Source organism: Nicotiana attenuata, unplaced genomic scaffold (assembly GCF_001879085.1).
Source record: "Nicotiana attenuata strain UT unplaced genomic scaffold, NIATTr2, whole genome shotgun sequence".
Classification (NCBI taxonomy): Eukaryota; Viridiplantae; Streptophyta; class Magnoliopsida; order Solanales; family Solanaceae; genus Nicotiana; species Nicotiana attenuata.
This window is the reverse complement of record NW_017670269.1, coordinates 132,424-153,566: the sequence shown is the minus strand read 5'-3', so window position 1 is coordinate 153,566 and position 21,143 is coordinate 132,424. Positions and strand designations below refer to the sequence as shown.

The 21,143-nt window shown below is 36.0% G+C and overlaps 2 protein-coding genes across 2 annotated transcripts; both read left to right on the top strand.

Moving 5' to 3' along the window:
- The first annotated feature begins 8,867 nt into the window (after positions 1 to 8,867).
- On the top strand, positions 8,868 to 9,873 carry LOC109237009. The gene has a single exon (XM_019403251.1). The coding sequence runs from the start codon at positions 8,962 to 8,964 to the stop codon at positions 9,562 to 9,564; it is 603 nt and encodes a 200-aa protein (XP_019258796.1). The 5' UTR covers positions 8,868 to 8,961; the 3' UTR covers positions 9,565 to 9,873.
- A 662-nt stretch (positions 9,874 to 10,535) lies between these two features.
- LOC109237018 lies at positions 10,536 to 12,138 on the top strand. Its single transcript, XM_019403260.1, has one exon. It carries the CDS (start codon positions 11,129 to 11,131, stop codon positions 11,561 to 11,563), a length of 435 nt encoding a protein of 144 aa, XP_019258805.1. The 5' UTR covers positions 10,536 to 11,128; the 3' UTR covers positions 11,564 to 12,138.
- Positions 12,139 to 21,143: the final 9,005 nt, after the last annotated feature.

Here is a 21,143-nt window from a genome sequence, read left to right as displayed (position 1 = left end):
CGCGAAGAGTCAGTGGAGGTTAGTGAAATTTTAGCCTTCGCGTTCGCGAGGAAAGCTCCCCGTTCGCGAAGGGCTGGATACTTGTGAACCGCGTTCGCGATTGGGATACGCGTTCGCGTAGGAGGAAAATTGGCCCAGTAGAATTTTACTCATCGCATTTGCGATGTGAGGGACGCGTTCGCAAAGGTTCGTCTGGGTAAAGAATCGCGTTCGCGTGGGCCTTGTCGCGTTCGCGTAAGAGGTTTTTGGTCAAAGTCATTTTTGTGCTTCGCGAACGCGAGGCTTTGACCGCGTTCGCGTAGAAGGAATTAAATGCCTGGGCAGAATGTTTTTAAAGGTCTACTTCGCGAATTTTAGCCTAGGTTCCTCCATTGTTAGGCGCTTTTGAAGCTTTTTGAAGAGGGATTCAAGGAGAATCACTTGGAGGTAACATTTTTGACTTCACAACTCGTTTTTATGTGATTGAAGACCTAATTAGTGGTGGAAAACTTGGGAAAAGTGGGTAATTAGGGCTTGAGTTTAAGAGACCTAAAAAGGGGTATTTGAGGGGTCAATTGAACTCCAATTTCAGTGTTCTTGTTATGCATAGACTCGTGAGAGTATGAGGATTTAGAAAATGTAAATTTTACCTGATTCTGAGACGTGGGCCTGAGGGGAGTTTTGGTCATTTTACCTGATTTCACGTATTAGCTTAGAATTCAATTATAGAATCAGTTGCTTGAAGTGTTATTTACATTATGAAATTTAATTGAATAGATTTGGGCCATTTGGAGTCGGATACTCGTGGCAAGAACGTGGTTTCGGGTTTACATTTGAGCCGGTTCGAGGTAAGTGGCTTGTCTAACCTTGTGTGGGGGACCTTTCCCCTTAGGATTGATATTGTGATAATTGAAATGCCTTGTACGTGAGGTGACGAGTGCGTACTTGTGCTAATTGTTGGAAATCCGGTTTTTATTTCATTAAATTAGCCTTGAATTGTGTTCTTCTTTTCTTGCTACAGTACTTGGAAATTTAGCCTGCTGTTAGTCTAGAGAAGCATGTCCACTTGACTAAATTGTTCTATTTGACTTAGCTGCCTTAATTGTATTACGTGAAGCATGCTAGGTTAGAATTATCTATCTGATTTTGGTCTGAAATTGATTGAATTGAGTTCTTGTTGCTGTTGTGTATTTACTTTGGGACTACGGGACGGTATCCCAGGAGCTCCCCTGTATGTTTACTTTGGGACTACAGAATTGCATTCCGGGAGATCCCCCCTGCACTTTTATATTGGAACTACGGGATTGCACCCGGTAGATTCCCTAGTACTGAGTATTTATATTTGGGGCTACGGATGTGGTATTCCGGTAGATCCCCGCGCATTTATGAGTTGGACTACGGGACTGCACCCGGGAGATCCACTAGATAGATATTTATATTTGGGGACTACAGGACGGTATCCTGGGAGATCCCCGGTTGTTATCTTGGAGCTGAACTGTATTCTCTCCTGTGCTTTACTTGCCTTTGTAATAGTTGTTGCTGTCCTTTATATCCTGTGTTACTTATTTACACTATTTATTTCACATTGTTAAACCTTATATCTTATTTAACCTCAGTAGGGCCCTGACCTTCCTCGTCACTACCCAACCGAGGTTAGGCTTGGCACTTACTGAGTACCGTTGTGGTGTACTCATGCCCTTCCTGCGCATGTTTTTCATGTGCAGATCCAGGTACTTTGACTCAATCCTACCACCCTTGAGGCGAGGCGACTGCTATAGCGACTTCGAGGTATATCTGCCACGTCCGGAGACCGAGGAGTCTCTTTCTATTCTTGCTGTTTAGTATTACCCCTTCTGTATTTTCAGTTCTTGTTAGACATTCTGGAGTTAGAGCTATGTAGTACTTCTTAGCTTGTGATTCATGGGTTTCCGGGTCTTGGATTTATATGTTGGTTTTGAGGATTAAATATGGTGTATGTCGAGCGGCAGATTTAAATGCTGTTTATTCCTTTATTTCTGTTTTAAATTGTTTTACTTTTGCAAATTTTGGTTTTCTTCGGCAATTTAGGCTTACCTAGTCGTAGAGACTAGGTGCCGTCACGATGGTTCACGGAGGGCGAACCGGGGTCGTGACAATGAGCCTAAAGATTGGCAGTCAATTCTCTCCTGAATGTCAATGACTGACTTTGATCGAAATTGAAGACGTCTTCTTTATTCAACCACATATCCATGAACTTAAGAGAAAATACACCACAATCAACACTACAAAAAGAACATGAAAAAGAAATTGAATAATAGTTAACACAAGGGCAAAAAATAATAAACATAAGATGCATCGTAAAACATATACGAAATACGTACTTGTTATCGTGCAGCGGTGTCTCCATCCACTTAATTTCTAGTTTTTCCACAGGCCTTTTCCCATAAAATTTATTGTGTGACCCAAATTCCAAGCATTTGAGACAGTGTGGGATCAACCGGGCATAAGTTCTGACATGTTCAACCGCACGATCATATGTTACACTGCCTGTGGAATCATACACATATATAGTTTTATCTTTAAAGTCCAGAACTCCAAAAAAGTAGTGCGTAGATCTCTGGCCCGTCCTTGGCTTAAGTCAAAATGGAAAGTATACTTTTCTGGTAGATGCCCATGAGATACCACAGGAAAGGTCGAGGCCTCTTACGTAGTTGGCCACCTTTTCATTCGTTGATTCTTCCTCAAACCAACTAAAGTCCGTAAGTGGCTGAATAACCGCTTCTTCTTCAGCCTGTTGTTTTGATATCCTCTTTCTCTTTGATTTGCTCTTTTTTTTATTCTACATTCTCTTTTCCTTCCTTTTTCTAATTTTCTCCATCTGTTCTTCTGAAGGATGAATACCAGCCAGCTTAGTCATATACTGATCAAAAATTAAATCTGTTACTGCACATCTTGATTTTGGATAACCTGGAAGGTGATAGCAATATTTTTTGCGCAAGTAATATATGCCCACATCCATATGCTGCAAATGAACAACAAATGATAACATGTCAAATAAAAACTTCAGCATGCATAATTATGAAGTTTAGAAAAAATGCATTACAAAACTACAAACAGCATGACAAAAACTTAAACATATTCAGTTTGAAGTGTTAGAAAATAATCTAAAAAACTTCAGCATGTTTGATTTAAAAGTTTTGAAAAAAACTAGAGAACGCATGTCAAAAACTTCAGCACGGTTAGGCTGAAGTTTTAGCAAATAAGCTAAAAAACTTAAGCAGTGTACTATGAATAAAGCTTAAGTTTTCCAAATTACAGTACAAAAACTTTACTATAAAAAATAAGCTGAAGTTTCAGTAAATACAGTTGAAAACCAATTCAAAAAACAAACTTAATAACTTACTTCATCCGCAAGATCAGAGTTAGGATCCACAAGCTCGGTAAAGAATGATTTTACAATATCAACTCCAGCTAATCTGAATGGATTGGAATCATATTCACTGGCATCCATCTCCAATCACTCTGTAAATCTTTGCTTCAATCCACTGTCTTGATTAACATAATGGAAGGGACACCTTCGTGTATTCTTTCCTACTTTCCAATCTTGCCCCCTTTGCTTTTGTTGAACTACGTAAGGAGATCTCAACCAAATACTCTCCATACGAATCCTTTTTCCTTTTTCATCTGGTTTTCCTTTTGCTTGCTCTTCCTGCTGTTCCATCACAACTAACTGCTGCTGTTCAGCAGCAGGGGGAAAACCACAACCATCGTGGCAGATACTTGACCAACTCCCTGCTGTTCACGGCGTTCTTGTCTCTCTTCACGAACAACAACAGCAGCAGAATTACCTTCTGAATCAGTCTCTTGTGTACTACCCAGCGAAAAAGAACATATATTGAAGTTGGGGATATCACTGGTGTCACACATAGGAGAACTGGAAATCTTCCTTCTCTTAGGATTTGGAAGAAGTTGTAATGCATCAGATGAGATCTGCAAAAGCAAGGAAAATATAAACATAAATAAAACTGATACAAAAACACATTAGGCAAAAAACAGCTTGTAATCGAATTGCAGAAAATAACTACCTGGTCTAAGTGTTGAGACACATATGGTGTTTGCATTCTAACATATCCACTTCCTTTACCTTCATATATGCCTGTATCTTCATGCAAAAAAAAACTAAATAATACTGACTAAATTTTGTAAAATAATACCAACACACTTCACACCTGTCTGTGAGCCAACAGGTGTGAATAAATGTATTTCTCCTTTTTGATATTGCTGCACAAGCTCACCAAATTCTTTTTGAGTTGCCTCGAGTCTTTCTGAAAAATCATTCAAAAACAAAACAAAGAAAATAAAGTATGTAACATTTCAAACTGTAAAAAATATACTTGGATCAAATGTAATAAATTTATGATCTATAGAATACCTTTACGTTTGTCTTCCGCTGTTGTTTCCCCAGGCTGCATGCCTTTGTCGATATCAGCAGTTCCAGCTTCATTCAATTGTGCACCAATGTCGAGGAGCATTGGAGTATTCTCTGGAAGGTTTTTCTCAACACTACCTTCATTCAATTCAGCATCATCAGAGAGTTTTTGAGTTGTGTCAATTGAAGCACAACTAGTTTGAACTTCCACTGCATATTCATAAAGAGGGGGAATAGATCAACTAGTTTTTCTATATATAACATAGAAAAAATTTAAACCTGTAGTGAAAGTTTCACTACAAGATATTATCAAAAAAACCAGTTAAAAACTTAAACTCTAAGATGGCTGAAGTTCACCAGTTACAAAATCAAAAACTTCAGCTCCTAAAGCTGAAGTTCGACAGTTACAAAATAAAAACTTCAGTTTTCGACAGTTATAAAAAAAAACTTCAGCTCTGGAGCTGAAGTTCGACAGTTACAAAACAAAAACTTCAGCTCTAGAGCTGAAGTTCGATAGTTGCAAAACAAAAACTTCAGCTCTAAAGGTGAAGTTCACCAGTTACAAAAACAAAAACTTCAGCTCCTAAAGCTGAAGTTCGACAGTTACAAAACAAAAACTTCAGCACAAAAACATATTGAGCTGAACTATTATAAACTTCACACTTTATACCTATAGTAACAATTTCCTGTGTATCATCACCTAAAAGTTTCATGCAAATAGCTAGTGCTCCTGCAACCCGATCGTCTTTACCAATAGTGCTAGACACATCACTCACTTTCAGTTCTAAAGTACCAACAGGTGCTTGATCTCCATCGCCAAACAAATTGCCTTTTGCAATATCACTTTCCAAAGCTTGATCATTTCCATCTGCACCTTTCTCAGTTGTTAACTCTTCATCATTTCCATCTTTACTCAGTCTATAAACACTAGATTGTTCCTCTCCACCTTGTTGTTGAACATGTTCATCTCATTCAACAGCCGCTTCCTTACGTGTAGCATTATCATCTGCGACTTTGTGCGATGGATCATGAGCAGCATGTTCTTCAGCATAAACAACTTGATTATCTGCACCTTTCTTGCTTCCAACATTCTCAGTTGATAACTGTTCTTCATCATTTCCATCTCTGCTCAATCTATCAGCACTGGAACGTTCCTCTTCAACTTGTTCTTCAACATGTTGATCGCCTTCAGAAGCCGCTTCCTTTATTTACATCTGCGACTTTGTCCGATGCATCATCAACAGCATTAATATCCGATGGATGTTCGTAACAATCGTTCATCCTATCATATTCTCGAGGGTTACTCAAATCAAAATTGCCATCGTCCATTCCATTTGATTTGTTGACAATCTTAAACAACTGTTCAAACTTCTCATCGAATAATTCCTAGAAAAAAATTACTAACAATGATTAATCTGAATAACATTAGCAGAAATAAAAAGACTTCTCTATAAATTAGCTTACCTTACTTTTACAAAAACCGCATCCACAATAGCAGATCGCTCATCCTTTTGAAACTTATCGAAAACTTCTTTCACAATCGTGCTTCTTTCTTTTTGTGCATGCCTTTGAACCTCCATCGTTACCCTCTAGTATAGACACACAACAAAAATTCAGATATAGAAGAAAACTTCAGCTCAAAAACATGTTGTACTTTTACAAAAACGAAACCAAAAAACTTCACATCAAAACTTACAGAACATATTGTGTCGAGTAATTCATTGTCATCAAACTCAGTTGTAGAACGGTTAGAACGACTCTGGGTACGAGATGATTCGCCAATACAAGGAGTTCGATTCGCTTCTTTTGATCGACTCCGACTACGTGGTGATTGGCCAATAACAAAAGTTCGATTCGCTTCTTTTGATCGACTCAGACTACGTGGTGATTCATCAGTTGAAGGAACCGCATTAAGTACCTTTGAACGAATCCGGCTGCATGGTAATTGTCCAATTAAAGGCATTGAATTCAATTCTCTTCTGTAGGAATTATATCCAATACCCTAAAGTTGCGATAATTCTGTTTAATACAAAAAAGTATATTATGAGAGGAAAAAAACTAATACATCAACATATAAACACAAAGACAAAAAAAAAGTAACTTACTTCATGACTACTGAAGAAATCAAAAAGTTCGGGATATTTATGCTCTCCCACACATACATAACATAACATCATGGGAACCTGAGGGGTATCAAGGTACTCATCCTCTCTTATATACTTCTCCCGAATATCTGGGAAGCGCTCATAGAACCAAGCACATAATGGATATGGAAATCCACCAACTTTATACTCAGTTGAATGTAATTTGTTCTGCTTGTCCAATGCATGTTTCAGTGAGTAAATGAGCTTCTCATAAGCCACATTACCCCAAGGATATTCAACACAAACCTTACATCTTCAACAATAGATGCATACTCTTCCATCACAGATGACTCAGTCTTTTTCCCAAACAAAATAAACTCTACAATAAGAATCTCCATAAGCTTCACAACATCATCATCACTCTCGCATATGTGCCTGTGATTCACAACATTCTTTGGAATTTCATTTCGAGTCATAAAATCTCGAATATCCTTCAAAGTCATACCCTTGGACTTACCAAAATAGCGCTTCGGAATATTGCTCTCTCGATTAATTGGTTTTTCAACATTATGTGCTGTGATCCGCAAACCGCACATAATGTGAAAGTCTTCAAAGGTGAAGGAAACATCATGGCCAAAAATCTTGAAACTAATCGAGTCTCGATCATTGGTGAATATTCGAGAAAGACACAGACAATGAATCAACTTCATGCTGCATTTGAAATTCTCCATAACCATATGTATCGAAATGTACCATTATTAAGCTTATCCCGTTGTGTAGGAGGCAAGAAATTTACAATTAAACTCTTCAAATCGCGGTTTCCCTTCCAGTAAGCTAAACAGTTAAACCAATCTCGAAACTCAAAATATCTTTGCCCTGGTCTTGTAGGTGGAGGAGTAGGGACATAAGGACCTGGGGGTATTATAGATTGTCTAGGTGCTTCAGGTGCATTAGCTGCTTTGCGTACTTTAGCTGCATTAGGATCTTTAGGTGCTTTAGGTGCCATCCGTTCAAAAAAAGTAAAAGATACAAAAAATAACATCAGGACATTATCAAAAAGATCAGTTAAAAATTCAATCTCTAAGAAGGCTGAAGTTCGACAATTACAAAACAAAAACTTAAGCTCTAGAGCTGAAGTTCGACAGTTACAAAACATAAAACTTCAGCTCCTAAAGCTGAAGTTCGACAGTTAAAAAACAAAAACTTCAGCTCTATAGCTGAAGTTCACCAGTTACAAAAACAAAAACTTCTGCTCCTAAAGCTGAAGTTTGACAGTTACAAAACAAAAAACTTCAGCTCTAGAGCCGAAGTTCACCAGTTACAAAAAACAAAACCTTCAGCTCCTAAAGTTGAAGTTCGATAGTTACAAAACAAAACTTCACCAATTACAAAAAACAAAACCTTCATCTCCTAAAGCTGAAGTTCGACAGTTACAAAACAAAAACTTCAGCTCTAGAGCTGAAGTTCACCAGTTACAAAAAACAAAACCTTCAGCTCCTAAAGCTGAAGTTCACCAAGCTCAAGTTCACCAGTTACAAACACAAAACATTCAGCAAAAAAACATGCTTTAGTTTTTACAAAAAAAACAAAACACAAATTCAAATCCAAAAATAATGCCAAAACACGAAAAAAAAACTTCATCTCCTATCTAAGGTATCATTGAACTATTATAAATTTCACACTTTAATAGTATCATCTATTTAACTCTCAAATTTTTTAAAAATTTCGACGTCTAATCACTGAAAAATTTATGGAATTTTCATCAACACCACAAACACTCGGTCAAAAAACCTAAAAACACAATCGTAAAAGGAAAACTAATGCACTTATCAAACTAAACCCTAAGAAACTATTTATCATAAATACACGACTATCAAAACCAAAACCAGAAATTAAATCGTAAAATAAAACCCAGAAAGTTAATGCAATGTACCTGTGATTAAATCGTAATGTGGGAACAACGACGACTAGCAGTTGAAAAATAAAAAAAACGACGAAAACCGTTTGATTTCAGAGAAGAACAAATCAAAAACGCGAATAATGGGAGAGAGAGACAGAGACAGTAGAGGACTAGTGTATACTTGGAGAGAAAGTAGTCTTTTAATAAAGAAGGGCAAAATAGTCTTTTAAAATACTTTTAACAAAAACGGTACGGGTGCAAACAGAAAAACAAAGCGTCGGGCGCCCTGTGCAATCCATGAAATAAAACGGGCTTAAAGGACCCAATGTGCAATAACTCGGCCCAAAGGCGTACAGCCTTGATCAAAGATTACAGAAATCTTCGTGACAACTACTGTCCTTGTAATAAGAGCAGCGCGGTAAATTTTGGCGCCAAGTTTCCCTCCAAAAAATATTTCCCTCCATTCCAATTGACATTAAGCCGCTACTTATAAATTCAGAAGTAATAGCCAACGAAATTCATTAAATCTCATTTCGATTTGTAGGTAAACTATATTTTTTGCTTCTAAATTTTGGTCTGCATTCTTCAGCATGGTAGAAGCCCTAGGACCAGCAAAATTCTACGGTAGTAACCTCCCTAGGCCACGGTTTTACAAACCCAACGAAGAGCGAGTGGACCCACCAGTCTCCGTTATTGATCCATTAATGTCATGGGCGGAGGAAGCCCACTGGTCCATGGGTGGTGTGAACTTCATGCGCCACCGTCTTCAGGGCCGCATTGAAGGCAACATCGAGAAGCTACGCTCCGAGCTTGAAAAGGTCGAGAAGAAGACCGGCAAAGAAACCCCTGCAAAGTGTTTGACTCCGTTTCCTGGAAGTCCATTGCCTCCTCCTGCTCCTTATGTATTGAAGCGGAAGAGGTTTTTGATTGATGAATCTGAACTAAAGGAGCGCGTGGGGAGGAAGCTGGGAGATGAGTTTGATAGGGTAGCGGAGAAGAGTGAATTGAAGAGCGGTGGAGCTGTGGAGGCTGTTGCTAGGAGGACGAGGAGCCGGAGGAGTGAAGATGCTGCTGAAGTTGTAAATCAGGTGAAATCTAAGGCTGAGAAATTGAAGGAGGGTTTGAAGGATGACGAGAAGGTTGGATCGTCGACAAGAATTTCGCCGAGATTGTTGAAACGTAGGTCGCCTTGAAGGTGTTTGATAATTTGCGTCATTGACTGGGATATGTAGAATACAGGACTATAGTTTGTTTTTTGTTTATTTCTTTTACTTTTTTTAAATTAAAAATTCGATTGCTGGTGTCAGCTAAATCTTATTGAAACTGCAGAAATCTTAGCTAAATGAAGAGGAAATTTAGGTTCTTGCTTCTTGTATTATCTGTTCCATGATATATAGTGGTAGTAATTGTAGCTAAATGTTGCATTATTGAGATTGTGGTTGATTTGTTTCATCCTGCTGTTGTCTCTGATAATTGTTCTAAATGATAAACTATTGCCTTTATTGGTTATGGGTAATTTACTCGTTTTAATTGTTCAGCCTTGTGCTGAAGTCGAGATCTCAAACAAGATCTGCAAATATTCATACTATATAGATATTGCAGAAAAAATTCATCCATAAGTATTGGATATATTTAATTATCAATTGGATAGTAAATGCATACTTGCCATTGCAATTCTGTTTGCTTTGGTGCATTGCTGTTTATTGGTTGCTACGTTTGGCCTGAATAAGTTAGCTTACCATTTATTACATAGCTCTGATTATCAAGTTCTGACCTGCTTTAGAATTTCAGAAATCCAGACTTATTTTGTTACTGCCCTCATATGTGCAATTGAGATTAACCATTGGCTGAGATCTTTCATTCTTAACAAGAGGTTTATCCCTCTCAATGGCCTTTGTGTGAATTTGAATTAGTTGGGTCAATGCATTTTGGATACTGGATGTCTAAAGGAAACAAGGCTGACCCTCGTCTCACATACTAAAATTGACTATTTTAGCAGCTACTATTGCAACAGCATGAAGATGAATCTTCCCCAGCTCGAGTCATCACTGCTAATGAAAAGAGTCATCTTCTCTACTAATACTATTGGATTGAGACGTGTCTAAATAGACCATATGGTTAACAAGAATTCACAAAGTCCACGCCAACTTAATTGCGATTAAGACATAATTGTTGCTGTCCAATAGTTACAGATATTTTGAAGAAAAAAAAAATAGTACTGTAGTAAAGTAATACACTATTAGTATTACTGGCCTCTAATAGAATGCCAATTTATCCAACAAACTCGTCAGTTCAAATTCCAAAAGCACGCTTACCAATAAGATATCGCCAGCTGTCGCCAGCCTTCTTCCCCCGTGAATCTAGCGTTAGGGTTTCTAACACTCTCCATTCCCAATCCCAGATCTCTTATTTCTCTGAATTCTGTCTCTTTCTCAATTCCCCTCGATACTCTCAATACATGCATACAAATATGTCTTTATTTATAACCCAACTTGGACCTTACTTCTCTCTGTAAAAATTGCAATTTTTGTACAAAACCATGATCTAGTGTTTTGAGTTTCACTTCCCAATTTCAAATCACGTGATTATGCAGTAAACTTTTGAGCCATGAATTGACTGTTATATAAGTAGCTGAGATGGGTTTTAGTCTGAATTCTTGTTAAAAATTCAATCTTTTGGGAAAACAGACGATAAATAGCTTCTGAATTTGTAAAATCTGAAAAGGGGTCTTTGAGTTATAGTGATTTTAGTGAAGGAATGGGATCATCTGGTTTTTTCACAATATGCATTCTACATTCAGTAATAGCCACTACTAGTGGTACATTGATAATGTTCTATCTGAATGAAATCTCTGTATTGGGACATGGGATTGAAACAGCAAGAAAGCTGTTAGGATCAACCCCACATGACCAATTGGTGATAAAAACATCTGATTCATTTGTTGGATTGCTTTTATGTGTAATTGGGTTGTTGTTATTCATGGTATCTTTTGTTAAAGACAGGGAATTTCAGGGCTTTTTTGCTAAGGGTTGTATCCTTCTTCATGTGGCAATGGGATTGTGGAGGGTGTATTTTGAGAGGAAGCTTGAGGATTTGGCTTATGATTGGCCAAGGCAACTTGTTGGTGATTTTGTTCTAGCACTTTCTTGGGTGTTCTTTCTTGTTAATTCTTGGAGGGAGAAGTATGATTAGAGAAATTGCACAAGTGGAATTGCTATTTTGGGATGGCTATGCCATTTGATTACTTAAAGAGATTGCTGTTTGGTGCAAATTGGAGGTACTTTTTCTGCCTCAATAGTAAAGTTGCTGTCATGACCATGAGGTCATAGGGGTCGAGCAGTAGAAATAGCCTCTTGCAGAAATGCGAGGTAAGGCTACGTACAATAGACCCTTCTGGTACAGTCTTTCTCTGGACCCCATACATAGTGGGTACACCGGCGTGTCCTTTCTTTTATTGTACTTGATTACATTTAGAAATGGAAGAAATGTGGCAATTTTGACACTTCCTAAGACTAAGCTTCGACATGGACAGAAATTTCTCAGGTGTATTAGCTTATTGTATTTTTCTTTTGCTCCATTATCAAACCACATCAGTAAATCCAAGTTTAGAACATTTAATTCTGGATGGAAATCCCAACAGCCTTAGTTGGATCTCTATATCAGAAAAAGACTTCCTATGTAGTCCTCCTTTATGTATAAGAATAGTATATTTTGAGGGTGTATTAGTAATGTTGAGATTAATAATGCTGAGATTAGTTATGCTGAAATTATTTCTTATCGACTGTTTGGTTTGGTATATTAAAGATTTCGAAAGTGCTTATTCTTATATTAAAAATTATGATATTACTGTGTCATGATTTGCTTTGTATAGTGTATAACTAATATATACATAGGCTGATGCTTTCACGTCACTTCTTCTGCATATGCTAATGGAGTAGTGGATTTGTAGCTTTAGCTCTTCTTTTTTCTTTTCTAAGCTTTTGTTTGTTTATTTGATATTTTGATGGAATAAAGAAGTAAAAGTCTCACGTTCAGATCAACTTTCGAGTCTTTTGTAGGAGTATATGATAGAATACAATACTGTAGACGTTTCTTACTCTGTGAGTCTGTGACTGTTACTTTATTAATCAAATGGAGTTAGCTCAATTTGTCCTAGTTTTTCAGATGCACAAATTTTCATGTCTAAACAATGCAAAGACAAGGTGCAGTTTTTCTGTGTCTTTCTCTATCTCTTCTTAATTCTAGACTAAAAGCTATATGAAACAACATAAGCTCAATAGATTGTGAGAAGAAACATTGAAGTTCAAGAGAGCTGGAAAAAAAAATCCTTAAGGCTTCATAATTACTGCTTCCTTTTTATTTTAACTCATTGTAGGGTAGGCTGCCTATTAATACCCCTTTGGGGTACGGCCCTTCCCGAATCCTACATGAACGCGAGCTGCTCCGTGCACCGAGTTGCTGTGTTGAAAGTTTGACTTAGTCGAAATGCACACAAACATTTGCTATAATAAAAAAAAAATGATGTGTTTGAAAGTTGGCTTACGAAATGCAGCAGAAGGAATCTTGGACCACATAGAGACGTGAGTTCTCCAAAAGAGTGACAATGCACCACTGATTTTTAATTTTGGACCCCATCTCCAAAATCATGTTTTGTGCCCATTCCTGCCATTTTTTACTCCATTTACTTCCTCTCTGTGCTGTCCCAGCCCCATCACCCAATCCACATACAATAACCCCCAGTCCCCCACCGTTAAAAACATCAAATATTGGAAACTTTAATTTTAAAATTTTATGTCAGTGTATGTAGTGATGAAGGTAATTAAAGATTTTAAGCATCACTACACCTACTAATTCTATAAATGAATATATTATCCTAATATATATATAGAACTGAAAGCGTAGATAATCGGTACAGATTATTGACAAGTGGAATTATCAGGTATCCAAAAAATTTTCAGATATTCATTTTGCTTTCAGGTATGAAAGCCAAAATGGCTGTATTCATTTTAAGTGTAATTATCAGGTATACAAGAAATTTTTCCTTGTATCTCTGCTTTTTAGACGAAGTGGCGTCTACCAAAGCTTTGAGAACATACATTGTTTGCTGCTAAAACAGAATCTTTTAGATGATACTTGTCTAATTTTTTTTAGCAATTAAGTAGGCGGTTGGACAAAAATACTGTAACTTAAAAAAACAAAAAGTAGTTTTTGAAGTTAAGATGAAAATGGTATTTGAAATTATATTTGGAGATGTATTTCACTTAAAAAAAATGTTGCAGTTTTGTGAGTGGAGAAAATTTCTTTTTTCTGAAAATTTTGAAAAAGTAAATTTCAAAAAACTGGTCAAATTTTCATGAACGGATACATTTTTGAAAAAAAGATAATTATGGAAGCATGTGACAATACTAAAAATATTTACACCAGCGTATTATAAAAAATATGTATAAGCGAAATTTTTATGATAAATATTTGATAAATTAGTATAGTGATTACTAATCTATTATTTCGAGTTAAAAATAACATAAATAATAATTTCACTACTGTATTAATTAGTATATGTAAACTAAACTTGTTAAACGGGCCAGGCTGCGGTTCAACCCGGTTCAGTCCGGGTCAGCCCGGTACTGTAGGGATTGGGGGCAGGCTGGGACGGGTTGGGTGGGGAGCAGGTTTTGAACGAACATTTTTTGGTTACAGGTGCACCCGAATCCGCTTAGCCCGATTACCCGTTAACGGGATTTTACCGAGCTACAGCTCGGTCCAGCCCGGTTTTCGTTACAATTTTTTTTTTTAATTTTCTGGACCGTTGGGCAACGGCCTTTTTCTTGCAGAAATGGCCATTTCGGCGTTTCCCCTTAAGAAAATAGCCCCCACCCCTAATAATTGATAAATTATAATTTTAACCTTTTAAAAACTATAAATAGCATCCATTCTTCTTTATTTTTTCTCACAATTCACTCTCTTACTACTCTAATTCTCTCTTCATAATATTGATTATTGTTCTTAAATTCTCAATTACTTATTATTTCAAGTTTCATCAAATATTTAGTTTAGCCATTACAAAATTATTATTATCAAATATCAAGTATTCAAGTGAAGTGTGGTATCAAGTATCGGTTCATCAATTGAAGTTCATTTTGATTTTTGATATCAAATTTAGTGCGGCATCCAGAATCCCGGTACACTCGTTCCATCTCTTCTCTTCTTTGGTGTATATTTTTATTTTATTATTTAAAATTATTAATTTAATTTACTTAATGGATTTATTAAGAGCAGCCAAAAAAGCGTGCACTAGTAGGGGTGGCAGTAGTAAGAGTAAAACTTTATAAAAATCAAGAGGTGGTGCTGGTTCTTCTAGTAGCTTTACACATATTTATGAAAGTTTACCTGAAAATTTAAATGTAGATTATGAGCGACTTCAAAAAAATTATGGTATAGATGATGATTTAGATGATAATTTAGATGATATTCAATCATATGATAATCTTGAAACACCACCAGCTACATCTGGTAATACTAGTCAAACTCAAAATATTAGGGGCGGTGTTCGTGGTAATACAAGTAGGCTTCCCCTCCCTATAAAGAGGAATCGAAGATTAAGAAGTAAGTGTTGGAATTTTTTTGAAAGACTAGAGAATATAAAAATTGTGTAAGATGTAAAATTTGTAAGGATGTTTATAAAAATGAGACCGATAAGGGAGGGGGAACGGGTCAACTTCGTAGGCTCATGGTAGAGAACCACCCTATTGATTGGGGAGTAGATGAGGAAGATGGGCAACAAAAACTTAACCCAGGTACAGGGGGGTTAATGGGTAAATACGATATTAAGAAAGACCGGGAAGAATTAGCTAAAATGATTATTTTAGGTTGTTTACATTTTAGTTTTGCTGCTTCACCATATCTTGTTACTTATATTCAAAGAATTTATAACTCTTTGTTTAAAGGTATTCCTATAAGTACTTGCAGAGCTGATATCTTCAGGCTTTTTGGACAATATCACACATATATACGTTATTTGTTCGCTAGTCTTTCTTGTAGAGTTTCTATTACTTCTGATATTGGTCGTGCTGTAAATGAAAAAGATTATTTGACTGTTACATGCCATTGGATAGATGATAATTTTTGTATGAAAAAGTGTATTAATGCTTTTAAATATGATGAAGATCAAAGTCATACTGGTGCATTTATAAGTAATACTATCCATGAAGTTGCTATATTTTATAATCTTGCAGAAAAAGTTTTGTGTATGCCATTTGATAATGCTTCTAACAACAATGCTGCTATTACAATATTAAAATTGCATCTACACCCACCACTTCCTGAAATATTTCATGTTAGATCTGCATGTCATATTTATAATTTAATCGTGAAGAGTGGCCTTGAATTATTTAGAGATGACATCACTTTAGTTAGAAGAGCTGTTAGTGTAATTCAGGGATATAATAGAAGTGCTAGATTAAATGCATTTAAGGAAAAATATGTACAATATGGACTAAAATCAAGACTCATGCCCGAAGAAATAGTTACTAGGTGGAATTATACTTATTTATTCTTAAGATTTTGTTATAAATATAAAATACCTATAACTGAAGTTGCTAATTCTCATTGTACCGATCCTAACCGTTTGTTAACATCTAGAACTTGGGATGTCATTGAAGATGTTGTAAAAAATTTACAAATTTTTTATGTGGCTACACTTGAGTTTTCTGGAGCTTATTATCCTACTATTGCAAATAGTTTAGTTCATATTGCTGAAATTTCTCTTTTACTCCATAATTTGAAGAAGAAAGAAGGATATACTTCTGTTGTTGAATCTATGTTATATAAATTTAAAAAATATTTCTACCCAATTCCCCCTATTTACCTAATTGGTACTATTTTAAACCTTTATATCAAATGGCCATTTGTCGCCAATTAATCACTGTTTTATATGCTTATATGGATATTGGACCAACTGAAACTCCTGATATTGAAACTTGTATTTCTGATCTACACAAGCATTTACAAACTTTATATAATTATTATGCTAACATTGTTGATCTTCTTCTGCTGTAGATGCAAATATTCCTTCAAGTTCAGTTTCAACTTCTGGGACCGGCGCTTTGGATGATAATGATGGTGTTGAAGATTATTTGATTTGGTCTACACTAGGAGAGCATCAAGAAACCAGTAGCAGGAATATTTGTGATGAACTCCAATTCTACTTGCAAAAGTCACCAGAGCTCCACAAAGGAATTTCTACCGCTGGGTTGGTGGAGGAGAAACTAAAATTAATTTTCTATTCTTTCAGCCAAGGCTCGAGACATGCTAAATGTGCTGATTTCAACAGTCACATCAGAGCGCGCATTTAGCCAAGCAAGGCAGCAACTAGGAGATACTCGTCATTCATTGGGCAGTAACGCTTTGAAAATTATAGTGTGCTTCAGAGATTGGATAAGATCAGAACGGTGAAATTAAGGGCGTGATGAGGTAGATGAAGCGGAGGACCAAGAAATTGGAGATATAATGGTTTATGGTTCCGATTCAAGCAATGCCGGAAACCAAGAATCTCATATTGACATGGATGAACTTACAAAAATGATGCAAAGCATGTGATGTACTATTTCTTATATTTTTTTATAATTGTTCTAAACTTTTAATTTGCAAGTTCAAAAATAAAAAAATTAAAATAGAAATTGCAAATTAATTTTAAGTATTCTATATTATTCAATAAAAATATAAAATGAAAGCCTTCGGAGCTTGATCCTTACTTTTTGCCTATTGGTCTTGTTAAATAATTTTTTGTAGCCACTTACTTTCAAATTTTAATTTTAAAATTTTAAAATTCAAATTTCAAATTTAAAACTTTAAACTTCAAAGTTTAGTTCTAAGCCTTAAAAGTTTGCAAACGCTTAAGTATCAATAACATTGAATAAGAAAAACAAAATTTACTTAAAAATAAAATAATTAGCCCGGCCCGATCCGTACCCGTTAAGCCCGAACCAGGACGGGCCCAAAAAAACTCGAAAAATCATAACTCGCTAACACCCCGCTAACCAGCCCGAAACGATAACCGGCCGGGCTAGTTTTTTTTTTTTGTGTACATCCGGTCCCAGCCCACCCGTTAAACACCTATAATGTAAGCCAATTTTTCAGGGAAAGCTCATTGCATTGTCAATCTATGGTACAACAAGCGAGGTTTAAGCAAACTATTCCTATCCTTTATTTTGCTCGTTTTAGTTAAGGAGATACAGATTCCCTGATATATATTCTAGAGGAGATGAAAATTATTACAATTAATTGTATTACATCTTGGCAAAGTGGCCTCTGTGTTAGCCCCATCCTATTGTAATGGTAAACATTAAAGTTTTAAGGGAGCAAACTCATATGAAATTTGGATTAAATTCTAAATTCAAGACACTACAGTCTACAAGAAGAGTCTATTAGAGTTGTTTGGAGGCTATTCTACCCAGAGGCGGATCCAGTGTGAAGGTTACGGGTTCAATTGAACCAACAACTTTTGACGCGGATTAGAAATTTATGTGTAAATATTTATTAAAATTGCAAAAATAATAGATTTGAGTCCATAACTTTAAATATATAATGGGTTCAATGTTAAAAATTTTAAAAATTGAACCGATAGAATTTAAATCCTGAATCCGCCTCTGACCTTTACCCTAAGGCCCATCAGGATTGCTTGGAGACTACTCTACTCTAAGGTCCATCAGGGTTGCTTGGAGACTACCCTACCCTAAACCTTAGCTCACGCTTATAAAAGGGATACATATTTGCTTGAGAAGAGATCACGAAGATTTGATAAAATCACCGAATATTCATAAGAGATCAAGATGTGACAGGATACTTCTTTGATATTTAAAAATACTTCAAGAAGACCCATATAATGAAGACACACTTTCATGGACAGCAAATATATCCCAAGGAGGTCTGCGTTATCCTACATTCGAAAAACACGCTGCTCCAGCTCTCGAATCAAGGAGATAATTGTTTGACCGAAAAATATAGATCTTGGTTCGACTAATTAAGTTTATACAAATGAGGGTTAATCTTAGTTAATTATAATATCCCAAAGATAAAATTCTCGGAAGTGCGATAAATAATATATAGATATACTCCAATAGCAATTGTGGCGCACATTCAATATTTAAGATGCCAAACAGAAGTAATGTAGCATTAAATAGTTATAAAGAGCAATAAATAGTATTTATGTAAATAGAACGAATGAGTCATCCGAGAAATGAAGAAATCAATGGATGTTATTTTGACAATGATGAGTGATGGACAAGCCTTATTAGAATACCTGAGTTATTTTCGGATCCAGTGGAAAGTGTGGACTAGAATCTTAGTGAAAAGGTTGTTTTTGTGTGCTTGCAATAAGATCTGTTTCTCTCTTTAAATTCAGAGTGCATTTTACAAATGAATATCACATGTCCCCTATCATTGTGTTTCTTTCTATTTATAGGGAACATGTTCCCAAAAAGCCTAACAGTACAAATGCAGAGAATATCCACTAGAATATGTTCTTTAATGTCCTATCTAGAAACTAGTCGTTATGACTCCGTTTGGGGTATTCGACCTCGGCCTAGATCCTTCACGAACCCTCGACTTTAATCCTTGCTAACTCTTTGACCACGACATTTACTCTTCTTTAAGCCATTTCAACACATGCCAGCCTGGGAGTATTTCGCTGATGCCATCCTGACTTAAGTATTCTAGAGATAGATTTTGACCCATATAATAATTAGGAGAGAAAGAATTAAGGAAAAAAATAGAATTGTACCCAGATTGTTTATCAATAAAATTATATTCTTCATATTTATATTGTGACTGCAATTAATATTATGCACTAAAAAAAATTGTTAGAAACAGAAATAATGTGGGACATAAACTAATAAATCATGATACCAAATCTAGATGATGATTAAATTGTAGGTTTGGTTTAGGATTCGATGCCTATATCCACTGGCCTAAGTTAGTGTGTCACGACCCTAAACCCGGACCCGGTCGTGATGGCGTCTCTCGTGAAGACAAGGCCAGCCGACACACTCCTAATTCACTTTAAGCAATTAAATTAATAAATACTAAGTCTTTAACAGAAATAAAATTAAAAAATAACAGTATAAGTTGCGGAATTAAAAACCAACACAGCCCGACATCAGGGTGTCACCAGTCATGAGCATCTAAAACAATACTACAAGTCTGAAAGTCTACTCCACTACTACATAACTGAATCAAAAAGGGAATAAAATAGAGGGAGAATGCTACAAGTCTGAAAGTCTTGCTCACTTATAAGGAAGTTCTGCTTAATAATGATTCACTAACATTCTCTTTGCCTAGTATTATTTCTAACCTTTTGCAGGATTTTGAAGATGTTTTTCCTGAGGATCTTCCTAAAGGTTTACCACCTTTAAGAGGAATAGAGCATCAAATTGATTTTGTGCCAGGATCACAAATTCCTAATAGGCCTGCTTATAGGAGCAATCCCGAAGAAACAAAAGAATTGCAAAGACAAGTAGAGGAGATGCTTGATAAGGGATTTGTAAGAGAAAACATGAGTCCCTGTTCTGTGCCTGTGCTTTTGGTGCCAAAGAAGGATGGCGCTTGGAGGATGTGCGTGGACTGCCGCGCCATCAATAAAATAACGGTAAAGTATCATCATCCTATTCCTCGTTTAGATGATATGCTTGACCAATTGCATGGTTCTCAAATATTCTCTAAAATTGATTTGAAGAGTGGATATCACCAAATTAGAATGAATCCTGGAGATGAGTGGAAAACTGCCTTTAAAACTAATATGGATTGTATGAAGGTTAGTGATGCTGTTAGGGTTAACTAATGCACCTAGTATATTCATGAGGTTAGTGAACCATATCTTTAAGGATTTTAATGGAAAATTTGTAGTCGTTTATTTTGATGATATTCTGATCTTTTCTAAATCTTTAGAAGAGCATGTCGAACATTTGAAACAAGTTTGTAATGTGCTTAGGGAGCAACAATTATATGCAAATCTATCCAAGTGCACTTTTTGTGTAGATAAGGTAGTTTTCTTGGATTTTGTTATGAGTTCTAGAGGTGTTGAGGTAGATGAAGATAAAATCAAAGCGATTAAAGATTGGCCTACACCTAAGAGCATTACTGAAGTTAGAAGTTTACATGGACTTGCTAGCTTTTATAGGAGATTTGTTAGAGATTTTAGTTCAATTGCTACTCCTTTAACTGAAGTCATTAAGAAGGATAAGGTCTTTAATTGGGGAAAAGAACAAGAGCATGCATTTAATATTTTGAAGGATAAATTGTGTTATGCTCCTTTGTTACAATTACCTGATTTTAATAAGTCCTTTGAAACTAAATGTGATGCATCTGGTAGAGGCGTTGGGGCTGTTTTAATGCAAGATTCTAAACCAATCGCTTATTTTAGTGAGAAGTTGAATGGGGCTGCATTGAATTATTCTACTTATGATAAAGAATTGTATGCCTTGGTAAGAGCTTTTGCTACATGACAACATCATTTGTGGCCAAAGGAGTTTGTGATAAAAACTGACCATGAGTCCTTAAGATACTTGAAAAGCCAAGGTAAATTGAGTAGAAGACATGTCAAATGGGTTGAATTCATTGAGACATTTCCTTATTTGATTAGCTACAAGCAAGATAAAGAGAATATAGTTGCTAATGCGCTTTCAAGAGGGTACGCTCTTGTTTCTACTCTTACTTCTAAATTGATGGGATTTAATCATATTAAGGATTTATATGTTGATGATTCTGATTTTGATGTAGC

What these genes read in the sequence shown, in the direction of transcription:
- LOC109237009 (XM_019403251.1), top strand. Translation starts at nt 8,962, where the DNA reads ATGGTAGAAGCCCTAGGACCAGCAAAATTCTACGGTAGTAACCTCCCT.
- LOC109237018 (XM_019403260.1), top strand. Translation starts at nt 11,129, where the DNA reads ATGGGATCATCTGGTTTTTTCACAATATGCATTCTACATTCAGTAATA.